The sequence below is a fragment of the Melanotaenia boesemani genome, chromosome 9 (genome assembly GCF_017639745.1).
Source record: "Melanotaenia boesemani isolate fMelBoe1 chromosome 9, fMelBoe1.pri, whole genome shotgun sequence".
NCBI lineage: Eukaryota > Metazoa > Chordata > Actinopteri > Atheriniformes > Melanotaeniidae > Melanotaenia > Melanotaenia boesemani.
Window position 1 is genome coordinate 26,853,369 of NC_055690.1, and position 23,936 is coordinate 26,877,304.

The 23,936-nt window shown below is 38.7% G+C and overlaps 2 protein-coding genes across 3 annotated transcripts in view; one reads left to right on the top strand and one right to left on the bottom strand.

Moving 5' to 3' along the window:
- The first annotated feature begins 208 nt into the window (after positions 1 to 208).
- Positions 209 to 23,936, top strand: part of veph1 (ventricular zone expressed PH domain-containing 1) — a 64,476-nt gene continuing 40,748 nt past the window's right edge. For both annotated transcript variants that reach the window (XM_041995437.1, XM_041995438.1), the window contains exons 1-3: positions 209 to 966; positions 1,134 to 1,352; positions 4,891 to 5,065. In XM_041995437.1, coding sequence (XP_041851371.1) covers positions 826 to 966; positions 1,134 to 1,352; positions 4,891 to 5,065 — 535 coding nt within the window. In that variant the 5' untranslated portion in view covers positions 209 to 825. The remainder of the gene's footprint in view (positions 967 to 1,133; positions 1,353 to 4,890; positions 5,066 to 23,936) is intronic.
- Positions 9,730 to 16,079, bottom strand: ptx3a (pentraxin 3, long a). Its single transcript, XM_041995452.1, has 4 exons — positions 15,759 to 16,079; positions 13,639 to 13,774; positions 12,914 to 13,350; positions 9,730 to 11,606 (listed from the first exon to the last, which is right to left on the bottom strand). The coding sequence occupies exons 1-4, from the start codon at positions 15,895 to 15,897 to the stop codon at positions 10,957 to 10,959; spliced, it is 1,362 nt and encodes a 453-aa protein (XP_041851386.1). The 5' UTR covers positions 15,898 to 16,079; the 3' UTR covers positions 9,730 to 10,956.

A 23,936-nucleotide genomic window follows, 5' to 3' on the forward strand; every position in this document is an offset into this window, starting at 1 on the left:
ATGTAAAGACCTAATTTTCCAAGTGTTGTCTGATGTTCTTTTGTGAAAATGTTCCCCCACAGCCTATTTTACATGTTCAGAACAGATTTTCTCAGTTTTACTCTCCATCACTCTGTTTTTAGCTAGAGAATTACTCTGCAAATCCCATTGTTCTATATGGTTTAGTTGAAGTTCATTTCTCTTTTTTTCCATCCTCTCTCTTTATCAGGACTCCGCTGAGGAAAGACTCTGTTCTCGAGAACATGCCTTGTCTTCACGGAAACAGGCCTGAGACAGAGCCAGAAAACACTGAGCTTTACTGGTCCAGTTACATCCAGCCCACTTGATCCGGGAATCACTGAAGAGGACTTAAAGAAGGAAGGAAGGAAGGAAGGAAGGAAGAAAGAAAGAAAGAAAGAAAGAAAGAAAGAAAGAAAGAAAGAAAGAAAGAAAGAAAGAAAGAAAGAAAGAAAGAAAGAAAGAAAGAAAGAAAGAAAGAATGAAAGAAAGAAAGAGACGATGAAATTCATGCACATCTTTTTCTTAATGTTATAGTGACAGTTTATGCCTTCATGTGCTCAGTTTTTCTCCAGCTGTTGGATCGTGTTGTGAGGATTTAGAACAACAAACACTGCCTGGAAATGATGATCTGTTTAAATTGAGAGCACTTCAAACAATGTTTATGATCAAATGCAACCTTTTATATTATTCAATTTATTTCCTAAAAACCAAATTTGCTTTTGTTGATTTAAGATTTTCCTGGATCGTTATGCTTTGTATATTTTTATTTTTGGGATCCTGAACTACTCTGCATCAGCTTGCCATCAGGACTCCTGCAGCAGGGTCATGATGCACCAGCTGTTTAGTCAGGTGTTGGGTCAGAGGGACCTGTCCAGAGCAGGAGATCTCTTCTCGCTTGGCGATATGGAAATCGAAGACTGTTTGTCTCAAGCTTTGGACCAGATCAAGACAATCTCCTGCTCACCGGTTAGTAGGCATGTTCTGAGAGGCACAACCAACAATTATTTCAAGAATTGCAGGGCAAATGTTGTTTTAATGAAATATTTATATTCTTATGCATGATTAATGCACATTGTCCTTAATTTATAATTTTGTTCTTCCTTCCGCCTGCTGTTTTGCCTTCTGGCTGGCAGGACTACTTGACCAATGACAACGACCAGGCTGTGGTGGAGATTTGCATAACACGCATCACTACAGCTATCAGAGAGACCGGCTCCATCGAGCGGCACAGCACAGCACTGGTGGGACTGTGGGAGTTGTGTCTGGAACATAACCTCACTCCTCAAGGAGAAAACACTGAAGACACGCCACACGCCAAGATAGCCTCTGACATCACCAGCTGTATCTTGCAGGTATGGCCACACTTAGTCACACTCACACACACTTTTTGTTGTGGTGTTTTCGTCACCTGAAGCACTTAAAGTACTTTTGCACGTACTCTTTGCAAAACTCTCAAAAATAAATGTTTTTATGATTTTTTCCTAAAAAGGTGCTGCATATTTTCTCCATATTGAAATGAGGGTCATGTGGGACCTCTTATTGCTGTCAGAACTGCCTTAATTCTCGATAGCATAGATTCAATGAGGTGTTGGAAACATTCCTCACAGATTTTGCTTCATATTGACATGATAGCGTCACACAGTTGCTGCAGATTTGTCAGCTGCATATCCGTGATGAGAATCTCCTTTTCCTCCACATCACAAAGGTGCCCTTTTGGATTGAAATCTGGTGACTGTGGAGGCCGTTGGAGTATCCAGTTGAAAATCAGAACTGTGGATTGTGTTCAGTTTAATCAATGTCTACATCAGATTCAATACAGTGTTCAGACCCAAGATCACACAGTTTCTTCTGCAAAAAGCTACAGGGAATTCAAATGTGCCCAATTCCAGAAACTAGATTTACTAAGGAGATTTGTAGTAGCTGCTCCACCCTGAGAGTGTTAAGACTTCCAGCCTATAAAGAACACAAAGAGACCCACCGCCCCTAAAGGTCACATTAATTTATTTTAATCTAGTTTTCCATGCAGCACCAAGTTACAACAGAAGTCAGTTCAGGTTCTCTTTCCTCTAGAACAGGTTTGTACTTAAATAGTCTGTTATTCGTCCGATTTATATGACAACATGTCATAGCTGCTTTCTGTATCGCTCTAAGTTTGGCCCTGATGCCACATGTGCGCACACACACAGATGGGCACACTTCCATCAGCAGAGAGCGCGCCTCAGAAAACATATCAGCCAGCTGAAAATCAGACCAAATTTTCAGATATTCAGTTCTTCAGACCCAGACCATGTCTACAAGCTTGAATACACTGAGTTTCTCTCATTACAGATGAGCTTAATGACTGTATATTTCCTGAATGAAAATAGAGCAGAGAGACAGTGTGTGTGTGCAGATTGGTTGTTAAACTGCAAAACACTGTAACTAGTGAGTTTCTAAGTATAAAAGACTCCTGGTGCTGTTGTTTGGAAGTTCTGCACTGGCACAGAGACATAGTTAAAACGCAGATCCATCAGATTGCTGTGGCTTTTGCCTGTTACCTTTCAGTATCAGTTAGGCTTACTTGGACCATGACTGAGCTGCAACTAAGAAAATGCACAAGTACCAGTTACCGCCTGCAATGGAAATGAGAAACTGAATGCCACAGTCAACAGTTTGAAGGTGAGTCACCTCCAGGGTGAGGCAAAAAGACACTGGTGGTTGCAGCACTGCAGGAGTGTGTGTTGATCAGCACTGGAGAATGTATTTACATCTTTATTTAAAGTAATATTGCAAAAGACAGAAAATGATAGTGGTGCTGTCATTGATGCATTGATGTGTTGTCTGTTTGTCTAAGTGGAAGTGATTTTTACTCTCTTATCCATTAGGTTAAGCTATTTAACATGTCTGAATTTTAGGTGGTTTAACCAGATAGTTGTATTTTTCTATTTTTCTCAGTTTGTTTCACATGTAATAACTGCAGAAAAACTTTCCAGTTATTAGAAATCCAGGTTTAATGAGTTATAAAGAAATTCCCTTTACCCTGTGGCTTTTTCTTTGTGTGCATTAGAGGGGTCTTGTTGAAACCAAATTCAATATTAATTATATTCTTATATCATTAAATGTAAAATACACTTGGTAACCATATTCTTTAGATTGCCTTATGTGTTATCACTGATAAAGCTAGAATATCAATGGAAAACATCAGGCTGAAAAGGATTGTGGGTACTTGGAGGTTGGAAAAGAAAGAAAAAAGAGAGGAAGTGAAACAGAAGAGTTGATCAAATTGATCTAAACAAAACAGTAAATATACCAAATAAAAATAAATTATGATGGATGGTGTTTTTTTTTCTTTAAGTTTCCTCAGCAGAGATTTAAGAAAGTCAGCATTGCAGAGATTGATGTAAATTTAAACCTTGACTTCATTTCCCCAACATACCTCTACATCTAAAGGGCTGAAAAGCAGAGGAACTCTTTCCTCCACTTTTTTCTTCCACCTCTGCATATTTCCTCAGGAATGTGAACGTGTTTAATACCTCTCTAATGAGACCAACTCTAGTCACACACACACACATATGCACACAGACGCGGAACAGAGTAAAAGTCAAGACAGCTCTGACAGCAGCTACTGGCTCAAACCACAGTACTATCTCTCTTTTTAATCTTTTCTTGTAATTTCTCATGTCTGTTGTCCATCTTCTTCCTCCATGTGAGACTGAATCTACATGAGCACTTTACATGTTACGAGGCTTTGAAGAAGAACTCGTTAGCTTGCTGCTTATATGTAACAGACATATCTACAAGGACAGAAAATGCCTGGCTTATGATGGAATCATGGCTGTATGGACATCTTGAAATGTGCTGAGCCTGACATTTAAAAAAGAAAGAGAGGAAGAGATGGGGTGGATGGATCTGTACATCCATGCATGAGGAAAAATGTCCAGCAAGACTGACTTATATTTCCCAACCACTGGCTTCAGTGTTAATGTGTTTACTTGGAGATCTAAAATAGACCCATAGCTTCGGCAACAAAACAAGAGTTCAGAATTTTCTTATATATTCACATATGTTTTTGAGACATTCATCAGAGAAGCCCATTTTTTATTGATTTGAGATTATTAGAAGGTAGTTTTTTCTTTTACACCCCTTCTTTCTGATTTCAGTATCTGTACTGCCATCATGTGGCAGGATAGAGGCATGACAGCCTAAGAGATTTAAAGGTATTTTGGGTATTTTAAACTAAAAGCAGATGTCATAGAAATGTATGTAGAAGCGTGAAATGTAACATGTGTGCCTGTAAGTGTCTAAAGACATATTATGTATCACATTCTCCTGTGGAGGGTGCTAGTGCATCTGAAATCCCATGGTGATAATGTCTGGTTTTGTTGAGCATTACATCACTATACATAAATCTCAACAACTAGATAGACAGACTTTATTTATCCTGCATCGGGGAAATTCAAGTTACATCAACATCAGAAAAATGCACACAGGCATATGAAAGCAATGTATATTAAATACCCATCCAGTGACATTGACATGGCAGGTCCTGTAAGGGATGAGAGGTGTTGTCTCTTATGCTTTTAATGTTTGCTAAAATCCTCCTCCATTCCTCATTGGAGTCCATAGGGCAGTCCAGGACTAAGCTGGCCTCATGACCCAAAGATTTGATCTTTTCTTGTCTCTCATAGCTTCCACATCCCCTTTAGGCAACTGCATAAATAAAGTGACACCTCAGTGTTCATTACAGAGTCCTGTAATGAACCCAGAGGATCTCAGTCTCCTCAGCAGATGGAGGCAAAATTGACCTCTATTCTTTCACATATCACATATATTACAACAACTTATAAAGCAGCCTTAAGTGAAATATTCATCAGCATCTACAGCAAACCTTCTCTTCTCATGTCTTCTCAGAACTACAGCTGTCCCTCAGTCATGGCCCTGGCTGTCCCGGTGGCGGTTCGTTTCCTGCTGAGAGGCAACAGGGAGCTGAGCAGGAACATGTCCAGTTACCTCTCCCTGGCTGCTATAGCTAAGGCCGATCTCCTGGCTGAACACACAGAGGCCATAACAGTCAGTGTGCTGGAAGGTAGGATAAACAGACACGTATTCACAGACAAAGAAAGGTTAACCTCTCCCCCATTTCCGTTGCCCCACAAAGATCCTCTTACAGTGTGTGTGTGTTGGTGTGTGCTTTTTGAGGAAAAAAAAACCAAAAAGATAGAAGGTGGTGGAGAAAGAGCTTTTAAGAAAAGATCAGCTTAAGAATAAACCTTAAAGGGATTTTCTAAAAGGCAAAATTGTGTTTATTTAGTTGCTGGCAGTTGACATGTGGGTTTGGCTTGTTAAAGTAGTAGTTGTAAGCCTCTCTAGGAGGAATTTCAGCAGACCGGAAACAATGGGATCAACGGTTTCACTGGAGGAGGAATTACTGTTGCAATCAGAAGTTGTTGTAATCAAAACTTTAAAGATAATTATAACAGTAAATTGCAGCTGTTACTAATCACTGTTTCCTTGGTAGTGCTTTAATGTGAAATGGAAATTCCTACAAAAGAAGTAGTTATGGTTCTTCTTCATGCTTTTTCTCTGTTTTGGTTCGACCTCCTCCAGCTTATCAACATGGACTGATCAGTTTCTAAACTCGTGCATTGAAACTGGTAATGTATCACATGTGTGTTCTTTCCCACAGAAAATGAAGTCCCAAATAATTAAACAAAAACAAATAATGATTAAATTGCATGGAGTGTCTGCTTTCCTGAAAACAGTTGTAATTGGACATGATGGGACTGAATGTGAGATGACATTGTCCTCAGGCAGACAGTACACAGAGCTGACCTTCAGTCTGTGGTTAAAGGAAATCATCCCAAGACTCTTTTCTTTTTTTTAGCCCCTTTGCACCTTTTTTTCTGTACAGGCACTGATGGTGGTCCCTTAAGGTCTTCAGTCCTTAGTTAGCCATGCCTGATTTTAGATCTGTTTACCCCTCAGGCCTACCAACACAGACACAGACACACACACACACAGACACACACAATTTTTTAATGCAAGTAGACCCATAAAAGAGTTTAGTCCTTAAGAAATATTTTCTCCTGATTGCATTCAGTTAAACATTTTGTGCAATTAATTTGTGTTTTTCATATGAGTTAATTTTACGATTTACACAGAACATGTTGAACTAACAACTCACCTCCACTTTCACACACGATGTGTGTGACCAGTCACCTCACAGAGTGCCGTGGAGATACTCACACTGAGCACATTTTGTAGCTGGAACTCAGCACATGAAACAGCTTAGCTCTTTGCTGTCTGGTTCATTTCACAACTGAAATTAAACACGTTTTTGGGCATACGGTGTCAAATAGATGAAAGACACTTGGCACTGTTAGCTCATAAAACTGTGGGTGAAAATAGAAGTGCCAGGTGATTTGTGCCAATGGCAACATAGAAAAAACAGGTGTTTTTATTTGATATGTGAGGCTTAAAAATGATTATTGTTGTGTCTTAAACTTAAACAAGCCAAGAGAAATCTATGCTTCAATAATTAATGAAAGAATGGATGACCACAGACACTAATGGAATAGAGGAATAAGTCTTTCTTGAATAATCAAGTCATAAATCCACTATTTGTGTCTAGAATTTCTGCATTACTGATCCGCCTGTGTGTTACTCTTCAGTCATTCATTTGATGAATTAAAGACGTCAGTAATAAAATCCCACAAAGTGGTATCACTGTCATGTATTTCATTTTATTGTTTACACCAGAAACACACAGGTTTCAGGTTCTGGGTTGGCTACTCAGGAGACGTTTACATTGTTTCAGAGACGTGAGCCCAAGTTCCTTTCCGGTACATTTGTAAAACCACAAAGGCATCACATAAAAAAAACACAACTTCACAGTTCTACACACTAATACATAGCTTCCTTTGTGAGCTTGGGGGGAGGAATTAGGAGGAAAGAACTGGATAAAGACAAAGTTCCCGCAAGCATATGGTAACACCAGTATCTGTCCTAGGGCGGCTCTGTAAAACATTTCATTTACAAGCAGCAATTTTACCCACAAAGTCTAAATATTTGCCAGCTCTTGCTGTATTTTATTTTTCCCATTTCCCAACGAAAAGCTGTGATGCTGTGTAAAATGTCAGTAAACAGAATCCAATGACTTGCAAAGCTAATAAACCAATATTTTATGCACAACACAAAATGGAAAAGTTCCATAGGCACTAATGCACCCAAATACCATCAGAGATGCAGGTTTTTAAGTTGAGGTGTGATAACAAGCCAGATCATCCCTCTTCTCTACTACTATAGTAACTGAGAGTATTTAAGCCAGGCTTGGGCTGATGTGCCTGTTTGATTGATTGAATGTCCACATGATTTCCTTTTGATGCAGCCCAGTGACATTTATTCCTCTTTGATCATGCATAGAAATCAGTCTCATACTAACAAACTAACAGCAGCCCGTACAGTGGCGCCATAGCGGTGAAAAAGATTTGGCCCTTCAGAGCCAGACACCTGATGACCTTTGTGAGTCATCCCTTTTATATCATACCTCCCCCGGTAACAATACAATGCTCCCCAACAGACAAAAATTGATCTACATAGAAGAATACATCAGAATCATATTGTTTTTAATACAATTCCTTCCTGAGAGACTGAAGATGACAATTAAAGTTTTGTATCAATGTTTACTCTTTAGAGACTCTGCCTCTTTAAGGTGCTCTTTTTAAACTCCATCATGCCACTGACCTGTTGCCAAGTAACCAAATTAGCTGCATCATGTTTCTCCATCTATTTCTTTTTATCACCCCTGACTCTTCCAGGTTTTTATGTTCTCTACGTTGTGTGTGAATTAATATTGGTTTATGAGATTGGTAAGCCATTGCATGCGGTTTTATTGAAATTTTACACATTGCTGTATTCTTCTGAATTTATAACAATATTGGTTCACTAGAAATAATGATGGTAATAAAAGAATTTTAAAAATCACACCAATGGCTAATTTAGAGTAGGCTAACTCATTTTACTAATTAAAGTCTTTAAACTATGGGTGGGAGTCGACAGACCACTGAGACAGACCCCACAGGCACCAACAGAACACACACAGAAAGAAAAAATACCACAGCCAAAAAATTAAAACTAGTGTAGAGTCAGCTTACTTAAATGAGAGATCCTTAACCAAGCTGCTCATCTGTTTACAGTATAAATGGCCGTATATAAACTTCTATAAATAACTGCATTATCTGTAACTGCTGAGTTTAGCAGCGGTTTGATCAGTTGACAAGAAATCATTTTTAAATCAGGAATATGATGCATGCACTGAAAGTGGAGAGAGGATGGAAGCCTGGAAGGTATCTTTATAGCAAGCCCAGTTTTATGTTTACTTGGGTAGTTTTAAATGGCAGCTATAGACAGTGTCAAAATTTCATCCGCCACTCCATCTCCCTGCCGAGGCTCATCTACTGTACACTGACCATTTCAACCATTTATTTATTTATTTATTTTCTGAAACAAGATGCCTGAATGGCTCGATTCTGTGACATCAGGATAAAAGCAAGGGTGAAGTTAATGGTGGGTTGGTTATGTGAGACAGCAGGATACATGGACTGCACACATGTATTTATTACTGAGGCATGATCACATGACCACATGCATATGTTCTTCTTTTATGCATTCTTTGGAAAGCAGCATGTTTGGACATGTCTTGGAAGTATTTTGTTGTATCCGTATCATGTCTCTGTTAGTTCTGTATATAGAGGGCTTTATGAGCATGAGAGTTTTATAGGTACGGAAAGCCAACAACAGGATGCAGTGTGAAAGTTTTACAGCTACAGCAGGACTCTGTCATTATCAGATGTCTCACATAAACATGCATACTACAACATATGGGCTGCCTTTGGCCCATAGGGATTTAGAGGCAGGGTTCCTCCTCTTTTAAAGTAAATCATGATCCATAACAGAGTGCGGCACGTTTAACTGTAAACCTGTGACCTAACAGATTGAAATATAGTGGTGGGAGCTTCCGAGAGTTGTGCTTAAGCAAATTCCTTAAAACTTCAATTGACTGAATCAACACTTAGAAAAGTTAACTTAAATTCCTCCATAGGAATGTGAGAGACAGAAACAGTTACTAAAGGTGGTTTATTAATAAGTTATTAAATCAGAGAGTCTACTTAGTCTGACACACTGCTTTTGTGTTTTTAGTAATGTTGTAATATGACCTGTGCTCTTATGTATCTGAAGTTGAGTTTACCTCATTTTAGGTTCTGCTAAGAACCAGATTATTTTTTAAAGAATTATCAATATGTCCTGATATGTGACGACATTAAAAGGATGCACTTTATTTTTCACATAACTGTCAACTTAAAGTGACACAACATAAGTTTCCAACCTTAAAAAAAAACTGCTGTTGCCATGCAGCGTCCCAAGGCTGAAAAACTGCGTTTCGCAACTTTGTCATCAAGCCTGGTGCAACAATAAAATGACAGCTATGTTTTGCCTCATGGCACTGCGTCACATGACTGCAACTGAATATCAGCACACACGCCTATTTGAACACACACCATAGCTGATTCAGTGAAGAAACCCAGCGGCGTGAAAATAAGAAGAGATGGTGACCGAGTCAACGTCAGACTGACTTTTACTGACTGGAGTAAAAGAGCAAATCTGGCAGAGTGCCGCTTTAAAGAGGACCTAAAGGTAAAATGTGTTCATAATTAGGGTCAAGCACAATAAACAGATATACGGAAAAAAAGCATTGTGTAACTTGGGTTTTTTATTCATATCCCACTTTCTACACATACACTTATGTTATGCAAAAATATATATTTCTGTGCAAATTACATTCAGTTTCATCTTTTCACAAAGTTTAAAAGCAATTTACAACTTAGTTCATTAAAAGGTTTCGACTATGTAAACACTGCCCTCACTGTCTTTTAGTAAAACTGAAAACAACAGTTTTACTACATTTTGCATAAAAAAGACACAAACTAAAAATTATATGAGCGCTACTGACAAAAACTAACCAAGAAATGGAATCAAACTTAACACATGCATGTAAACACATAAATGATTACAAGTTTAGCTTTGTAATGTCTTATTTTTTAATCTTTCACAACCTCATAAAAATATAATAAAAAAAACACAGACCAACTCTAGAGTTTCTAAGAGTTTAAAATGAAGGCAAGTACAGCAGTTCTTAGTCACGGAAATATTGAACACATATTTTTTCTGAACATGACATTCATTAACACATCATTAATACATTATAAAATTAATTCTGCCTGCAGTGTCTTAATTATATGCCTCATAATAGTACCTACAGGACTGCAAACATAGGAGAACAAAGAAAACATGGATGTTTTAGTTGACTACACTTGCCATTTCTGCACAAACCTTGATAGAAAAAGGGAAAAAACTACATCATCCTACAATTAGGAGATAATCTCTTTTTATTGTCCATGACCTCTTCTTTACCTCTCCTACAGGTCTGTCTGGTGATTACTCTGTTTACTGGCTCAGAACTTGTTCTGCTTAACAAAAGACTCTTTGTCTTTCTTGCACTCTAATTAAATCATTGTGAATGCTGCTTGCAGCATGTTTCCTGCTACAATGCAAGTTTCTGAAGCTGAATATGTGGAACTGTGTGTGTGTGTGTGTGTGTGTGTGCGTGTGTGTGTGTGTGTGTGTGTGTGTACATAAGGATATTTTACAAAGTAGACTTCAGTCTCTCACAGCATTGACTTTCTCTTGTTTATACTTGTCCAGCAGAGTTCATTGCAGCATTCACATTCATGATAAAAACATTTAATATGACACAGAAAATGTCTTTGAAGAAAAAAAAAAAGTTTAAACATTAAAGTATGAGAACAAAGATGACAAGAGTGGTTGTGTCTTCAGTTTCAGCATGAAATATTTTTACATTGTTTTGTATATTCACAAAGAAAATGAATATGATGACACTTCCACCATGAGGGTTAAGAATCAGTAGATGAACTGAGCGCCTCCATGTGGAATCATCTCTGTGACGCCCCAGGACACCATGTTCCCCCCCTGCTGGCAGCCCTGACCTTCACTCAAAGCCAGCAGGGAGATCTCCGCCTCTGACAGCACCCTGTCCCACATGTTTACCCCCGTCATCTTCCCAGCAAATGCCAGCTTGGGATCAAACCCTCCTTCAAACCCTGTCACGCCACTCCCACCGCTTGATGTCAGAGGGCCATTTCTTTCCTGTCCAAGCTGGAGAGAGCCTCCATCTGGTAAGACATGCCCCTCGGCCACTCCCGATGTGGAGGCCAACTTCTTACCCTCCGCCCACAGGGTCGCCAGGCCCCGGTTGGAGGACCAAGCCCCACACAGGTGGACCCATTTTCCCTGGTTAACCACACCCTGTGCCTCTACCAGATGGGCCTCTCCTCCAATGGTGAAAAGAGCTGAGGTTTGGGCGAGCAACAGCTGGATCTCATATGGGTTTTGCCGGTTTCCATAGGAGAACAGCACGGTTTTGTTAGACATGGTGGTTGGCTTCACCCACATGCAGACAGTGAAGGAGGACAGGCTGAGGGGGACATCCGGCAAGATGGCAGTGTAGATTCGTCGGGAACGCATTGGGAAGAGGAGGGCCATCTCACAGCCTAGAAAACAAGAAGATGTGTCTAAGTCAGAATATATGTTCATAAGTTGGCTTTTAACAGTTTATCTGAGTCTTAACAAGACGATCAAACCACAACACTAAAACACTAAAACCACTGACAGGTAGAGCAAGTAACTTTTACAACTACTGGAAGAAACGTAAGAAGCTACAGTATGTGGCACAATCTTTCCAAAAATATTTGTTTTGTAAATGTAGGCGGTAACACTTGAGTCTGATTGAATGGGACACTGTCAAAGTTCCGTTTATGGTCAGATGATGAGATCATGAATCATGGGAGTTTCTTTTTTTCTTTCCCCGTCAGACACACCCACACTTCTGTGGGGTCATCAGGTTTATAGGTTTTGTCAGACTCATTTCATCAGTTTTATCCTTTTAACTCGTTCTTTTTTTCTTCTTTTTTTTTTTTTTTGCTCTTAGCTTTCTTTTTTTGGTTAAGATTTTGCTATGTTAAAGGAAAAAAAAGTATACCGCTGTGAGAATTGCCATTTTGGGCAGTTCTGCCCATGTAATAAAGTGCAGCACTAATGCATTCTGTGCTGTATTTCCACAAAGGAAAGCTCAGTGCATGTCTCTTTACACTCTTCACATAATTTTTCATCTTCTCTTTTTTCTGATCGCTCTGTTGCTCTTTCTCCACCCCCTCCTGACCTCTCTTTTTTGTCTGTCACTCTAGTTAGTAGACAAACCCCCCAACTTCCTAAACCCGGAGATCCCAAATATTGATGTTACATTTGTCTCAGTTTTCTGCCACTGAAAATTATGGCCAAAAAAGACCTTTTTGACATCCTTGTGTGTGTGTGTGTGTGTGTGTGTGTGCGCGTGTGTGTGTGTGTGTGTGTGTGTGTGTGTGTGTGTGTGTGTGTGGGTGTGTGTGTGTGTGTGTGTTCATAGTAGTTTACATCTGGTTCTACTTTCCTGGGGCACTTTGGTGTGGTTTTTGTGGCGACTGGCTAATGACTACGCTTCCTTCTGCTCTGTGTGTAGGTTGGACCAACATTTCCGGACTTAAAAAGGTGGATATGGACAATGAAAGTGATGAGTAATAGAACATTTCATCTTGATGAATGAGTCCTTAGAATGGACTTAAACTGATGACCTTATACTTGTCTGCCAGCCTATCTTCCGTGATTTTGCATGCTAGGTCTGATATAGTTTGGGGGGGTGGGGGGTTCTTATTCCTGAAGCATGACCTGAATATGTCAGCACAGGAAGCAGACATAACGACTCTATGTTGCTTGGATGGTTTATGAACACAAAAGAAAGAATGGGTGAAGTTGGATGTCTTACCTGCAGGTAAGTATCTTTGACTGGATGACTTTAGCACATCTATTAGTTCAGCTCTAACTCCTAACTCCTTGCAGAGCGTCGTATCTAAAGAGGCCTCTCTTGATGTGACCTCTTGTTCACGGTCCGCCAGCGTTCCACCCCCTGGAAGCTGAAACCCAGGCTTGGTATTCATCCCCTTCCCAGAACCTGGGATGCCAAAGCAGCTGCTCTCCAGCTTGCCGAGTCGGGATGCTTGTGCTCGTGCTGTGGAAAGGAGCTGCTCGAGCATGGTTTTCAGGTGGTTCATATTCCCGACTGAATTCCCAGCAGCAGAGTTCGGATCTCCAAGTTTGAAGTGCTCCAGAGTCTGTCTTAGACGACCCTCCAGCTGCACAGCCATCCGTTTTCCTGCTGTCTCCACTGCAGCCCCACAGGACCCACCATACTGAGCTACAAACCTGACAAGGGACGAGTGCACAAGATTTATAACCTTTTAGGTGAAGAGTTTTAATCATCTGCAGCAAAGACTGATTTTTTGGTAGATTCCTGATAGAAATTTCTGAAAAATGACATTTAGATTTAATTGAGCTGTTTGAATTGAAATTATTCTTGTTAAGAGTAACTAAAATTATTTTTAAAATTAACTGATTTGGATTTTGACTTTGACTTTCTAAGTATTTTTAGATACTATATCTGGCCTCTGACATTTTTGTCCCGGTTGGCTTCGTTCATTGTCTCCAACCAACCTTAGCATTTCACCACGTAGTGACTCCATTTCCACCAGCAGCATATTCTCCCTCATCTGGCTGTTCTCCAACATGGAGAAGATTTTGTCCCACTTGGTCAGGTCTGGAGAACTGCATGGGGCTGGACTCAACGTGGCTGCAAAGAGGGGTGGCAAAAAATTAGCTTGAGTTTAAAGAAAAGCAAGTTCATCCCCCACCAACTTCACCATACTCCTCCCTAGAGACAAAAGTTAACTTTCTCAATATTTGCCAGATGCAATAGCAGATGTTGCTCGACAGAGTTCAAGCAGGATACATGTATGTCTAACTTTTTTCACGTGCTGAGCCGTCTTCAAGGCCTTAAGGAAGATATGTTTAACATACTGGAAAAGCAGAGTGCAGTGAACCATCTCTGCTCACACGGCAGAGATGGTGAGAGTAGTTATTTGGACACCAGGTAGAATAAATACACACATATGAGGATTTCAGGTTGCTGTGTTTCCTGTGAGATTATCAGACTGTGCTGATAATGAGCTGAGAAACGGAAAGAAAAAGATGGGAGGACCTGCTGAGAGTAGGTGGAGAGATTACAAGAGTAAAAAACAGGGAAGTTGTGGGAGGGGGAACAAAGCTGGAGGGGCTAGAACAACCTAAGGGTAAGAGTATATAATACGCACTCTGTTCTGGTTAATGTTTTAGCTTTTCAAACTGTTTATATCTGTCGACATATTCCAGAGCAGCATTATTGCAGGGCTCTGCTGTTTGTTTTCTCTTTCAAGTGTCCCATAATGTTTAAAGTAAGCTAGAGGGTTCGTGGGCTCAGCTACCCCTGGTTTACCAGTTCAGAAGAGCAAAAGTTATGTTACTGTCTGAAAGACTTCGATAAAAACAGCCATAAAAGATTACTTAACCAAGTGAAAGTTTGACATATTTGCCTCTAATGGAGACATGGTGAGAAAATATAATGTAAAACTTGATGTTTTTTTCTTCTCTTGTCAGCTTAATGTCTTTCTCAGCTTGTCATTTATTTGAAAATGAACATTGTCAGGACCTCTCTCATGTTCCCCATTAATTCATAGATTCAGAGCTCTGCTCAGGTCAGAGGCAGTGACCTGTGTCTCCCTGCAGCCTTTGACCTCTCCTCTTCCTCACACACCTGCAAACAAACTGCACTCAGCTCACGTGATCTGACCTTTTCTCCCTCCTCCATCAAACTCATTATGAATTGTATTTCCTTTCCTCTCACTCCCCTCCTCAGCTCTAATTTATGTGTATATTTTACTACTCAGTCATTTATCTGAGCTGCTCCAGTTTTTGCCCTCTTTTACATTTAATCACATTACAGGCGGCTTGCCCAGTTTCCTGCCAGTTAACTGCTGCTGCTGCAATTACACCTCTTGCCAGGTTTAAAAAAAAACAAACAAATGCAAAATGCTAGCTGCGAGAGACCTGGTGGAGACAAAAACACACACCCCAGCACTCATTCTGTCTTTTCTCAACCTCTCTTGTTTTTTCCATGTACATTTAAAACTCTAATACTTTCCAAAACAGCAAAGGGAAGAATTTTTTTTTTTATTGTTTGCTGCAGCTGTTAGTATCATAATTAGTGTTTTTTTCTGTCAGGGAATTAAAAATGCCCCCTGCTTTTGTGGCTCAGCATTTTATTTAATGAAGCTCATCTCACATATTAACTCCATCTCTGCCAACAGTCTATAAAGTATACACACTGAGGTATGTATTCTATAAAAAAAAGTCTTTTTTACTAATAAATTCTCTTTTTTTCACACTCTCCAGTATCTTATGATAATAGTGTCATTCAGTCAAAGTGAGTAAAGATTCTCAGTTTTACAGTTTCTGCCCATATTTTGGTGATTTATACCCACAAGGGCATTCTTGCTCTCCGACTTGCCCTGTCCCTGCTCCCCAGATGTGCATTTTCACTGTGATGACTCACTCTCCAACTGGCCCTGTCCCTGCTCCCCAGATGTGCATTTTCACTGTGATGACAGTGTGATGTAAGTGAGTGTCCTGATCTCACCTCTCTCCATAGAATCCCCCCATTTAATAGTCTGTATTGAATTAAACTGCAGAAGTGACTCCCCGATAATCATAAACATAAAAATGCAGAATACAGCACTTACGTTCAGGTGTTTCTCCATCTGTGATTTCATTGAAGTAGGAATCGGCGTAGTCAACCTCGATATTATCGTCGTAGGCGAGCGCTAGACACACGCACACCGTCAGCAGGCGCACCGCCTGAGGGAGCCTCCGCCGAAACATGCTGCTGCCGTCTGAGAGAGCGTCAGAGAATAAATGCTATGTGTGAAGCTGAATGAGTGTGTCTGCTCAGCTTCAGGTCAGGTCCGCCACCTGCTTGTCTGTTTGTGTGTGAAAGTTAAGTCAGGTTGTCTCTTTATCTCTGTTTTGTTTGCCTCCTCTCTGTCTCTCTTTCTACAACTTTCTACAGAGTTGGAGGTCTACATCTCTTCTTATTCAACCCCTCACTCTCTCTCATACTGTATTTGCCCCTCCTCCTGCCCTAATCACTCTCCACCCCTTTCTTTTTCGCTCTCTGTCTAATACTCCTTTGCTAAATGCTGAGCAATCCTTTGGCAGGAAGCCCAGTTGTGTAAAGAGAAGACACTGCCTAGACTCGTGCTTACACATCTGTATTTCTATTTAGGAAATCTTTCCACTGATTTAACATATTTCATTGTTTTTACCATATTTGACATACTGTGTGGAAGTCTGGGGAAATACCTATAAAAGCACCCTACAGCCAATATGCACAATGCAAAAAAGAGCAATAAGGGCAATAAACAAAACAGGATTTAGGGAACATACTAACCAACTTTTTATTAGATCACATGCAATGAAATTTATGGATTTGATTAAATTTAAAACTACTCAAATAATGTATAAAGCAAGGAATAGATTATTACCAAGAAACATTCTGGACAGATTCACCGATAGGGAAGGGGGTTACAATCTAAGGGGAGATCTAAATTTTAAAAAACATAAAGTAAGAACAACACTGAAAAGTATGTGCATATCAAACTGTGGGGTGAATTTTTGGAATAGCTTGGATGATAGGTTAAAACAGAGCCTAAACATAAATATATTTAAAAAAAGGTATAAGGAATTAATTCTAGTAACATACATGGAAGAGGAGGGATAAACATAGCTATACTGTATTATATATGAGGTGATATATTATTATGTGATAAACTGGTAGTCTGAATATGTATGTGTGTATACAAATATATATGGAAGAGAAATTATTTTATGTGTTATATGTCAATAAAAGTGGATGCATAGTAAAAGTTATATTGATAAGAATATTGGTAATTTGTAAACATATAACGTCACAACAAAAGATGACTAGGAAGGGGTGGGAGTAACAAAAAGTGTATACTTCTTCCCACTCCTTTTTCGAACCTGTTAACATTTTGATTTGTACAAGCAATGTGTTTTGGTTTTCTAAAGAATTGTTTTCTCTTGTTTTGAAACATATTTTTATTTTATATTTTTATTTTTTGTTCGAAATAAATTTGTTCATTCATTCATTGTTCATTCATTCATATTTATTCACTCCAAAAAACTCCCACCTGTTAAGCTTTATCCTAAGTCTCAAAAGGCTATATTTAAAAGAAAGACATATTATAATCTCTGGGCCCTGTGATAAACTGGCGACTTGTCCAGGGTCCCTGCCTCTCTCCTGCTAATTGCTGGGATAGGCTCCAGCTTCCCTGCCACCCTGAACTGGACTAAGCAGTACTGAAAATGAATGGATGGATATAATTTCTGTTGCAGTTACTTCCCATAGTAATAAATGAACTGCTGCCATACAGTTTCATCGACAAAACTGCATGTGGCAAGTGAAAATACACCAGCTGACAGGCGAGTAAAAATAAAGAGTTTATCTACTTTATTTGATGTAAACCCCAAGGAGCACTTACCCAGCGCAGCAGGTTGTTTATTACACCGAACCAACCGGAGAGTTAAAGTTTGAAAGGTTAAGCTAAACTTGTTTTAATCCTATGTCCTTGAATAGAAAGCTGCTGGACTTCTTTTAGAGTGAAATGCCTTCAAAAATCATTAAAAGATGTTCAGTTTCCAAGCTCTTGGGAGTTGGTTAAATAAAACTATAACAGTTAACAATGGTTGCTATAGCAACATCTATTATTCTAGTCATCATACCTAAACCCTGCCAACAGCTGCCAGTAACACATGCCAACTGATCTGAAACAACTCTACCCTGACTGAATAAACAAACAGTTGAAGTGATCTTTCAAATCTTGCAGGAGTCCAGCTCCTTTGCAAGGTTAAAAGAATAAAAACTGTTGGCATTTTCAGCTGTGGCACACACTACATCAAAACTGAACCAAGAAGGAAACTTATAGGATACGATTTGTACTGATTGCCTTCCTCTCTTGTACCTTTTCATTTCTGATAATTATTTTTCAACAATTTTCAAGATTCATGTAGCAATTTGCAACAAAGTATGTTTTTTCTAGTTAAAAGTAAAGCAAATCAAATGTTAAAGAAGTGATCCACGATTTGAATCAATTCAAATTTTATTTATAAAGCACTTTTCATACAAACAGTAGCGCAAAGTATTTATATAAATACAATTTTGGCACATTAAAAACACAAGTCTTCACACACCAAAATATATGACCTAACAATTTTTTAAACACACAACTGATTATAATTTCTCTCTCTTACACATGCACACACACACACACATACACACACACAAACCTTGAAATACTGAACCTTGAAATTTATACTTTATTGGTGACTTTTTGTGACACTGCCACCATCCCTAATAAGTCCCTAAATTTCAATATTTACTTGATTGGTGGAATAACATTATCAACTACAAAAATAACATGTATTACAGAAAAAATTGACCCTATTGTAACCTTCAAATCTCATTCTAAGCTCATGCTTCTAATTGTCTTTGATCTCCTGATATCTGAATCGAATCCTTATTATGAGTTTATCCTGAAAACTCTGTAACCTTTAAACCCGCAGATTAATACAGTAAACAAACATGGAATTTCCACTAAGGAAATAAATGATGAGTCATGCTTCGTTGGAGGTAGCCAGCATGTCGTCATTGGAGCAGGATATAACTACATCTGAATCTGACTCACAGAGAGAAAGAAAAGGAGAGGAAAAGGGGAATTGGAGTGGAGTAAAAATGCTGAGGATGCTTTCACCCCCCCACCCCAGCCCACCCCACCCCACCCCATTCGGGGATGCCATTTGCATGAATGTGTGGGTTTATGTGAAGGAACTTTGATTGGAACCCAGACATAAGGGGTTTCTAAATGGGTTTATTGTTTTCCTGCTTCACTGTTGATTTATTTATTTGTCTGCTTGAATGTTTGCGTATGTATATTTGTGTGTGTGTATCTGTGTGACGTGAGTGGGAACTGTCCATATTTTATGAGCTTTTAGTGGCATGGAAATAATGACTTTGTCGTGGGATTATAGGATATTCCCACTGTCATCCTGTCTCACTCTCAAATACCTACTGAAACACACACTCGTTTGCTTGTTATCTGCCTGGAAAAGCCCATTCATTCACACAGCTGCACAGAGAGGCTGAGGGAGTTGTGTGGGACAAAATGGAAAAATAACAGCTCTGTTCCAGGTTCATTAAAGTTTTATGAAGCAGCATCTTTAAACAAAGTGTGAAATGCAACACCCTCATTAGAACAATTAAGTTCCAACAGACATCTGTCAGCCATGCTGTCTTCGCATCTTCTGTCTCTCTGCAATGTCTCTGTGAAAATACTGTGAAAAACACCTCAGCAATTACCTTGAAGCAATTACCTTCTTTTAAATTTAATTTTATTTATGTTTAATTTTTTTTACAGCTTTAAAGATTTATCTCCAACAATTTGGAAATTTAGTTTTGTTTTTGATATCTATTTACCATTTCCAGTTTTGGAAAGGGTTTTGTATGATATATGTTGTGTTGATATCCAGTTGCTGGCTTGTAACGCCTTGCCATAAAGCAAAACACAGCAGCCACAAGATGATCTGGAACACGATTCTGTGAAGTGAGGTTCCTCAGCACCAGAATGCTGCAGGGCATTGACAGCCCAGAGAATACACATAATGAATGTTGATCTGCCATCAAAAAATGATGCACAAAGGTTTAAGGCCAGAAATGCACTTGCTTTAAAAAATCAGATTGTGTATGACAATGATCACAACAAAATAAAAGGCTCAGCGGAGAAAACATATGGTTTTACATTTTATGGTAGAATAAGGTGTGCACATCCCTGTGAAAAATCATTTAAATGTTAACATGATTTTATCTTTCAATAAGTACATTATTTCCAGAATGATAAGTGATGTGAAGATTAAAAGGAAATTCTTCAAAGTAGAAACTCCCTCCAGCAAAATTAAACATGGCTTTGGTATGCTAACAAGTTAAAAAATCAGTGACTGCTGAAAACAATTTGAAAAAATGTGTTTAAAATATTATATGTCTATCAGAACTTTCTCATGTTTTTGGGCCAATGAGGTTTCAACCACCTAGCTGCATGCCTACTTTTTGGGTCTACATAGAAAAGACAAGAGACAGTAATATCTGCTGTTTGTTAAATACAACCCATATTGCAATCCTGTGCGGTAGCATCCCTACAAGGTGCATACACCTTGAATAAGCATTTCCACATTGGCACTTAAATCACGGTAAAGAAAGCCACCATGTCCACAAAAGGAGGATGGAGGTGGGGTCGATGGAGCAGCTAAATGATTTGTTTTTGACCGTGGGCCTTTGTGAGATGTGAGATTGAGACTAGTGTTCATCCCATCAGTAACATGACCTGATTAGGTTTGGACAAAGAAAAAGCAGATTTAGAAGATTATGGCGTAAGCTAAAATACATTCTTTTTGCAATGCCATTCTCACCTTATTGATGCCAGTTTATATGTTGATATGATTACATGTAGATACAACACAATGAAAGTTTGTCATTTCCTGCTTTAGGCTGTAACATCTCTTGGTTTATGTTAGTAATTGATCATGATCAGGAAAAAATACATTCTTTTTACTATGCAACCATTATGAACATCATTTTTAGCCTCCACATGAAATCGCTCTCATGACCCCTAGAGGTTGCATATTTTGTTGGGGATACAAGCTGTCAGTTTGTACATCCAGTACGTCATATTAGTACACCTTATGGGGGAGGACCCTCTCTAAATAAGAACACAGTTGCAGCAAAATGAACAATGGGAACCAGTTACCATCCTCCAAAACAAAAAATCATGCCATAAACAGTTCACAGCTTATTAAATTATCTTGGAATAAAAAATTGGTGGGTGCTTTATATTTTGCACAGAGATTATCAGCAGAAATCTGGAGATTGGCAGATCTGATAGTTATTATAGTGGAACTGTTTAACTTGGATCGTCATGAAATGTGCTCAAGGGGGAAAAAAAAACTTTCCTTGCTAACTGTAACATTAAACTTTGCTTGGAATAACAAGAAAGCAAAAGGGATGAATATTCAGAAGGCACTCTTTGTTCAGATGAGATCAAGATAAACTTGTTTAGCTCAAAAGGAGGCCAGCATGTTTTCCATTAACCTTGCTAGGTAGTCGAAGTGAACTCATAGCACAATGTGACATCAGTTTTGGAAATACTTTTGTTACAGGCCTTATTGATTCCACAATGGCAGGTAAATACTAATTTCATAATAATTAATTTATACTTTTGTCATAAGATACATGTCCCAGTTTTTTTGTACTTTATACCCAAACCACATTTCTAACAACATGAGAGCAAGAGAGGACAGGCATGTCTCATAAGTATGTAAAAAGTATGTTGTAAGCATAGATGCTAACCTTTCAATAGATTCCAGATTGATCCATGTAGATCAAAGGGCAACTGAGTTCTTCTTCTTGGAATTTGGCATCTATCAAACAATCTTGTTTCCTCCAATGACAGTCTTTTATGATCTCTATGGTAGTTTGACATTGTATTATATAAATAATTCTGTAAAAAGCTGCCACACATGAGCTGGAAAGACACATTTATTTAATGCTATTTAAAAGAAGCCTCAGCCAGTGGACTGGATGTGGGGTTACCTGAACTGAAGGGTGTAATACCTCAAGAGGCAGACAGATGTTACATGCTTAAAGACAGAGGAGAAGTGTGCCCATATGTGATACATTTGATCCGTGTGTTTCTGGTGTAAATATTTACTATTTTTGCCTCATGGCTGCCACCTGAATGGCGAATTAATCCAGCTGGAAACACATAAAAACAGAGCAGTAATCACTTCCACGTGTGAGTGTGTATAAAGTATGGACATTTGTGGATTTGTTTTTTCCTTTGGCAAATATGACTTATTACTTATTCATATTTTTGTTCGTTAGTAACTAAACAGAAGTGAAAATGTAGAAGGAAGAAAATGCATTTGAGGTTTCTGTTAATGCAAAAAGAAATTGCCTGAGTGGTTCCTGCAGGTCTTCAGGACATAGCTTTGCTTTAAGGGACTTTAAGATGTCATACATCCAGTAATGATGATGACTGTTTGGCGTTGATGATACATGATTAAGACAAGTAAGAACAGATATAACTTGATGGTGTAGGTAGAGGGGGTGGATGGTCATTGTGTTTAAAGTTTGCAGGAGACACTGGATATAATTTTTGAAACTGTACTTGTACTGTATGTCTGTTATACTGTCTTGGTGCACACTTTATGATCATGATATATAAAATTTTTTTTACACATGGAACAGTCTGAGTCAAGTGCATGCATGATAAAAACCATAAGTCTTTCTTTACGCTCTGGTAACTGGATTCTTTCCAGAGCAGCTAGGCAGTCATGTTTCATATGGGTTGGAATATTTTAAAGCATTTTTAGTCCATTGTAGGGGGGAGAGATTTTCTCATCCAACAAAAATGCACAGAATCTTAAAGATATGAGCTTTTAGGGAGACATTTGTCATCTGGGGCTTGCATTTGGATTTGATGGTTTCTCCCCTCCCTCACCCAACTGAGGTTATTTGAGCTGCATGATATACGACTCTGAGGACATGTATACATTGAATGAGTGGTGGAAGCTACAGAAAACACATTCAAGTCATAAAGCTCTCCAAAACCAGTCCCCTCTGGACATCACTTATGCTGATCTGTGCAGTTTTGTGTTGTACAGGAACCTCCTTTGCACAGAGAGTTCAGTTGGAGTTCCTTTAGGGACATTATGCACATTGTTAGATATGAATAATGTGTTTGCATCTTCATCCAAAGCAGTCACCTATCAAACAAATATATGTAAGAGGATAATTTTTCATTTAAGCTGCTTAGCTGTTTCCCAGCTTCTTGATTTAAAAAAGAGAAAAAAAAACTCAATTATAGGCACAAAAACTATCTTTAGCTGCGCAGTTTAGTGTCTTAAGTAAAACACAGCTCAAATGTTGTAAAGTTTCTTAGTCATACTTTCCGTAATAATCATGTGGCAATATCTGCACAAAAAATTCCTTTCCCCCATGAATCAGACTGTTTCAATGTCTTTAAAAGACTTTCAGTATTTCGGATGGGAATCTTAAGGAAAGAAGTAATTTCACTGTGAAATACGCAAATTTGTCTTTCTAGACAGCTTGTAATTTTTTTGGGAACTGTTGTGATGCTAATGTCACATTTATTGTGACCTTATCTGCCTCTGCATAAAAATGAATAGATCAATTTCCAGATTCATTTTTCTTTTTGGAAACTATCCGAAGGGCCTCTTGAGAATGTCACTTTTGTGTGCTTGAATAAAACAAAGGACCCTATGGGATATTTTTCAGAGATTTATAAGTCATCATGGCGATTTGGGCGTTGGTGAGATTAAAGGTCAGAAATTAAACACAGACGTGCAAACAGACAGGGGGGGTTGTGAGGAAGTACAGAGGGAGTCCTAACAGGCTCTCTGTCATGACGCAGGATATTTTACATCTAAAGAAAAACAGAATAAAGGCATGAAACATATATTGGTGATATCCAGTGACAAGGTTTCCTCATTCCTGATCAGTGATGGTACCTATATTTATCAACATGTGCTGCACTGAGCGTGTCTCGTTTTTTTGGCATACAGGTAAAACAGAAAACCCTGAAAAAAGTCGTTTTGAACTTAAGTAAGAGCAAACTGTATATTTATAAGTGAGCTGTACAGTAGATTGTGTGTGTATGAAGTATATACATATTTACAAGATTACTCCAATATATTTGTCATGATACTAAAATATAAAACCTGATATTACTGAACTGTATTGCCATTTCAGTCTCATCTCCAGAGGAATTAGT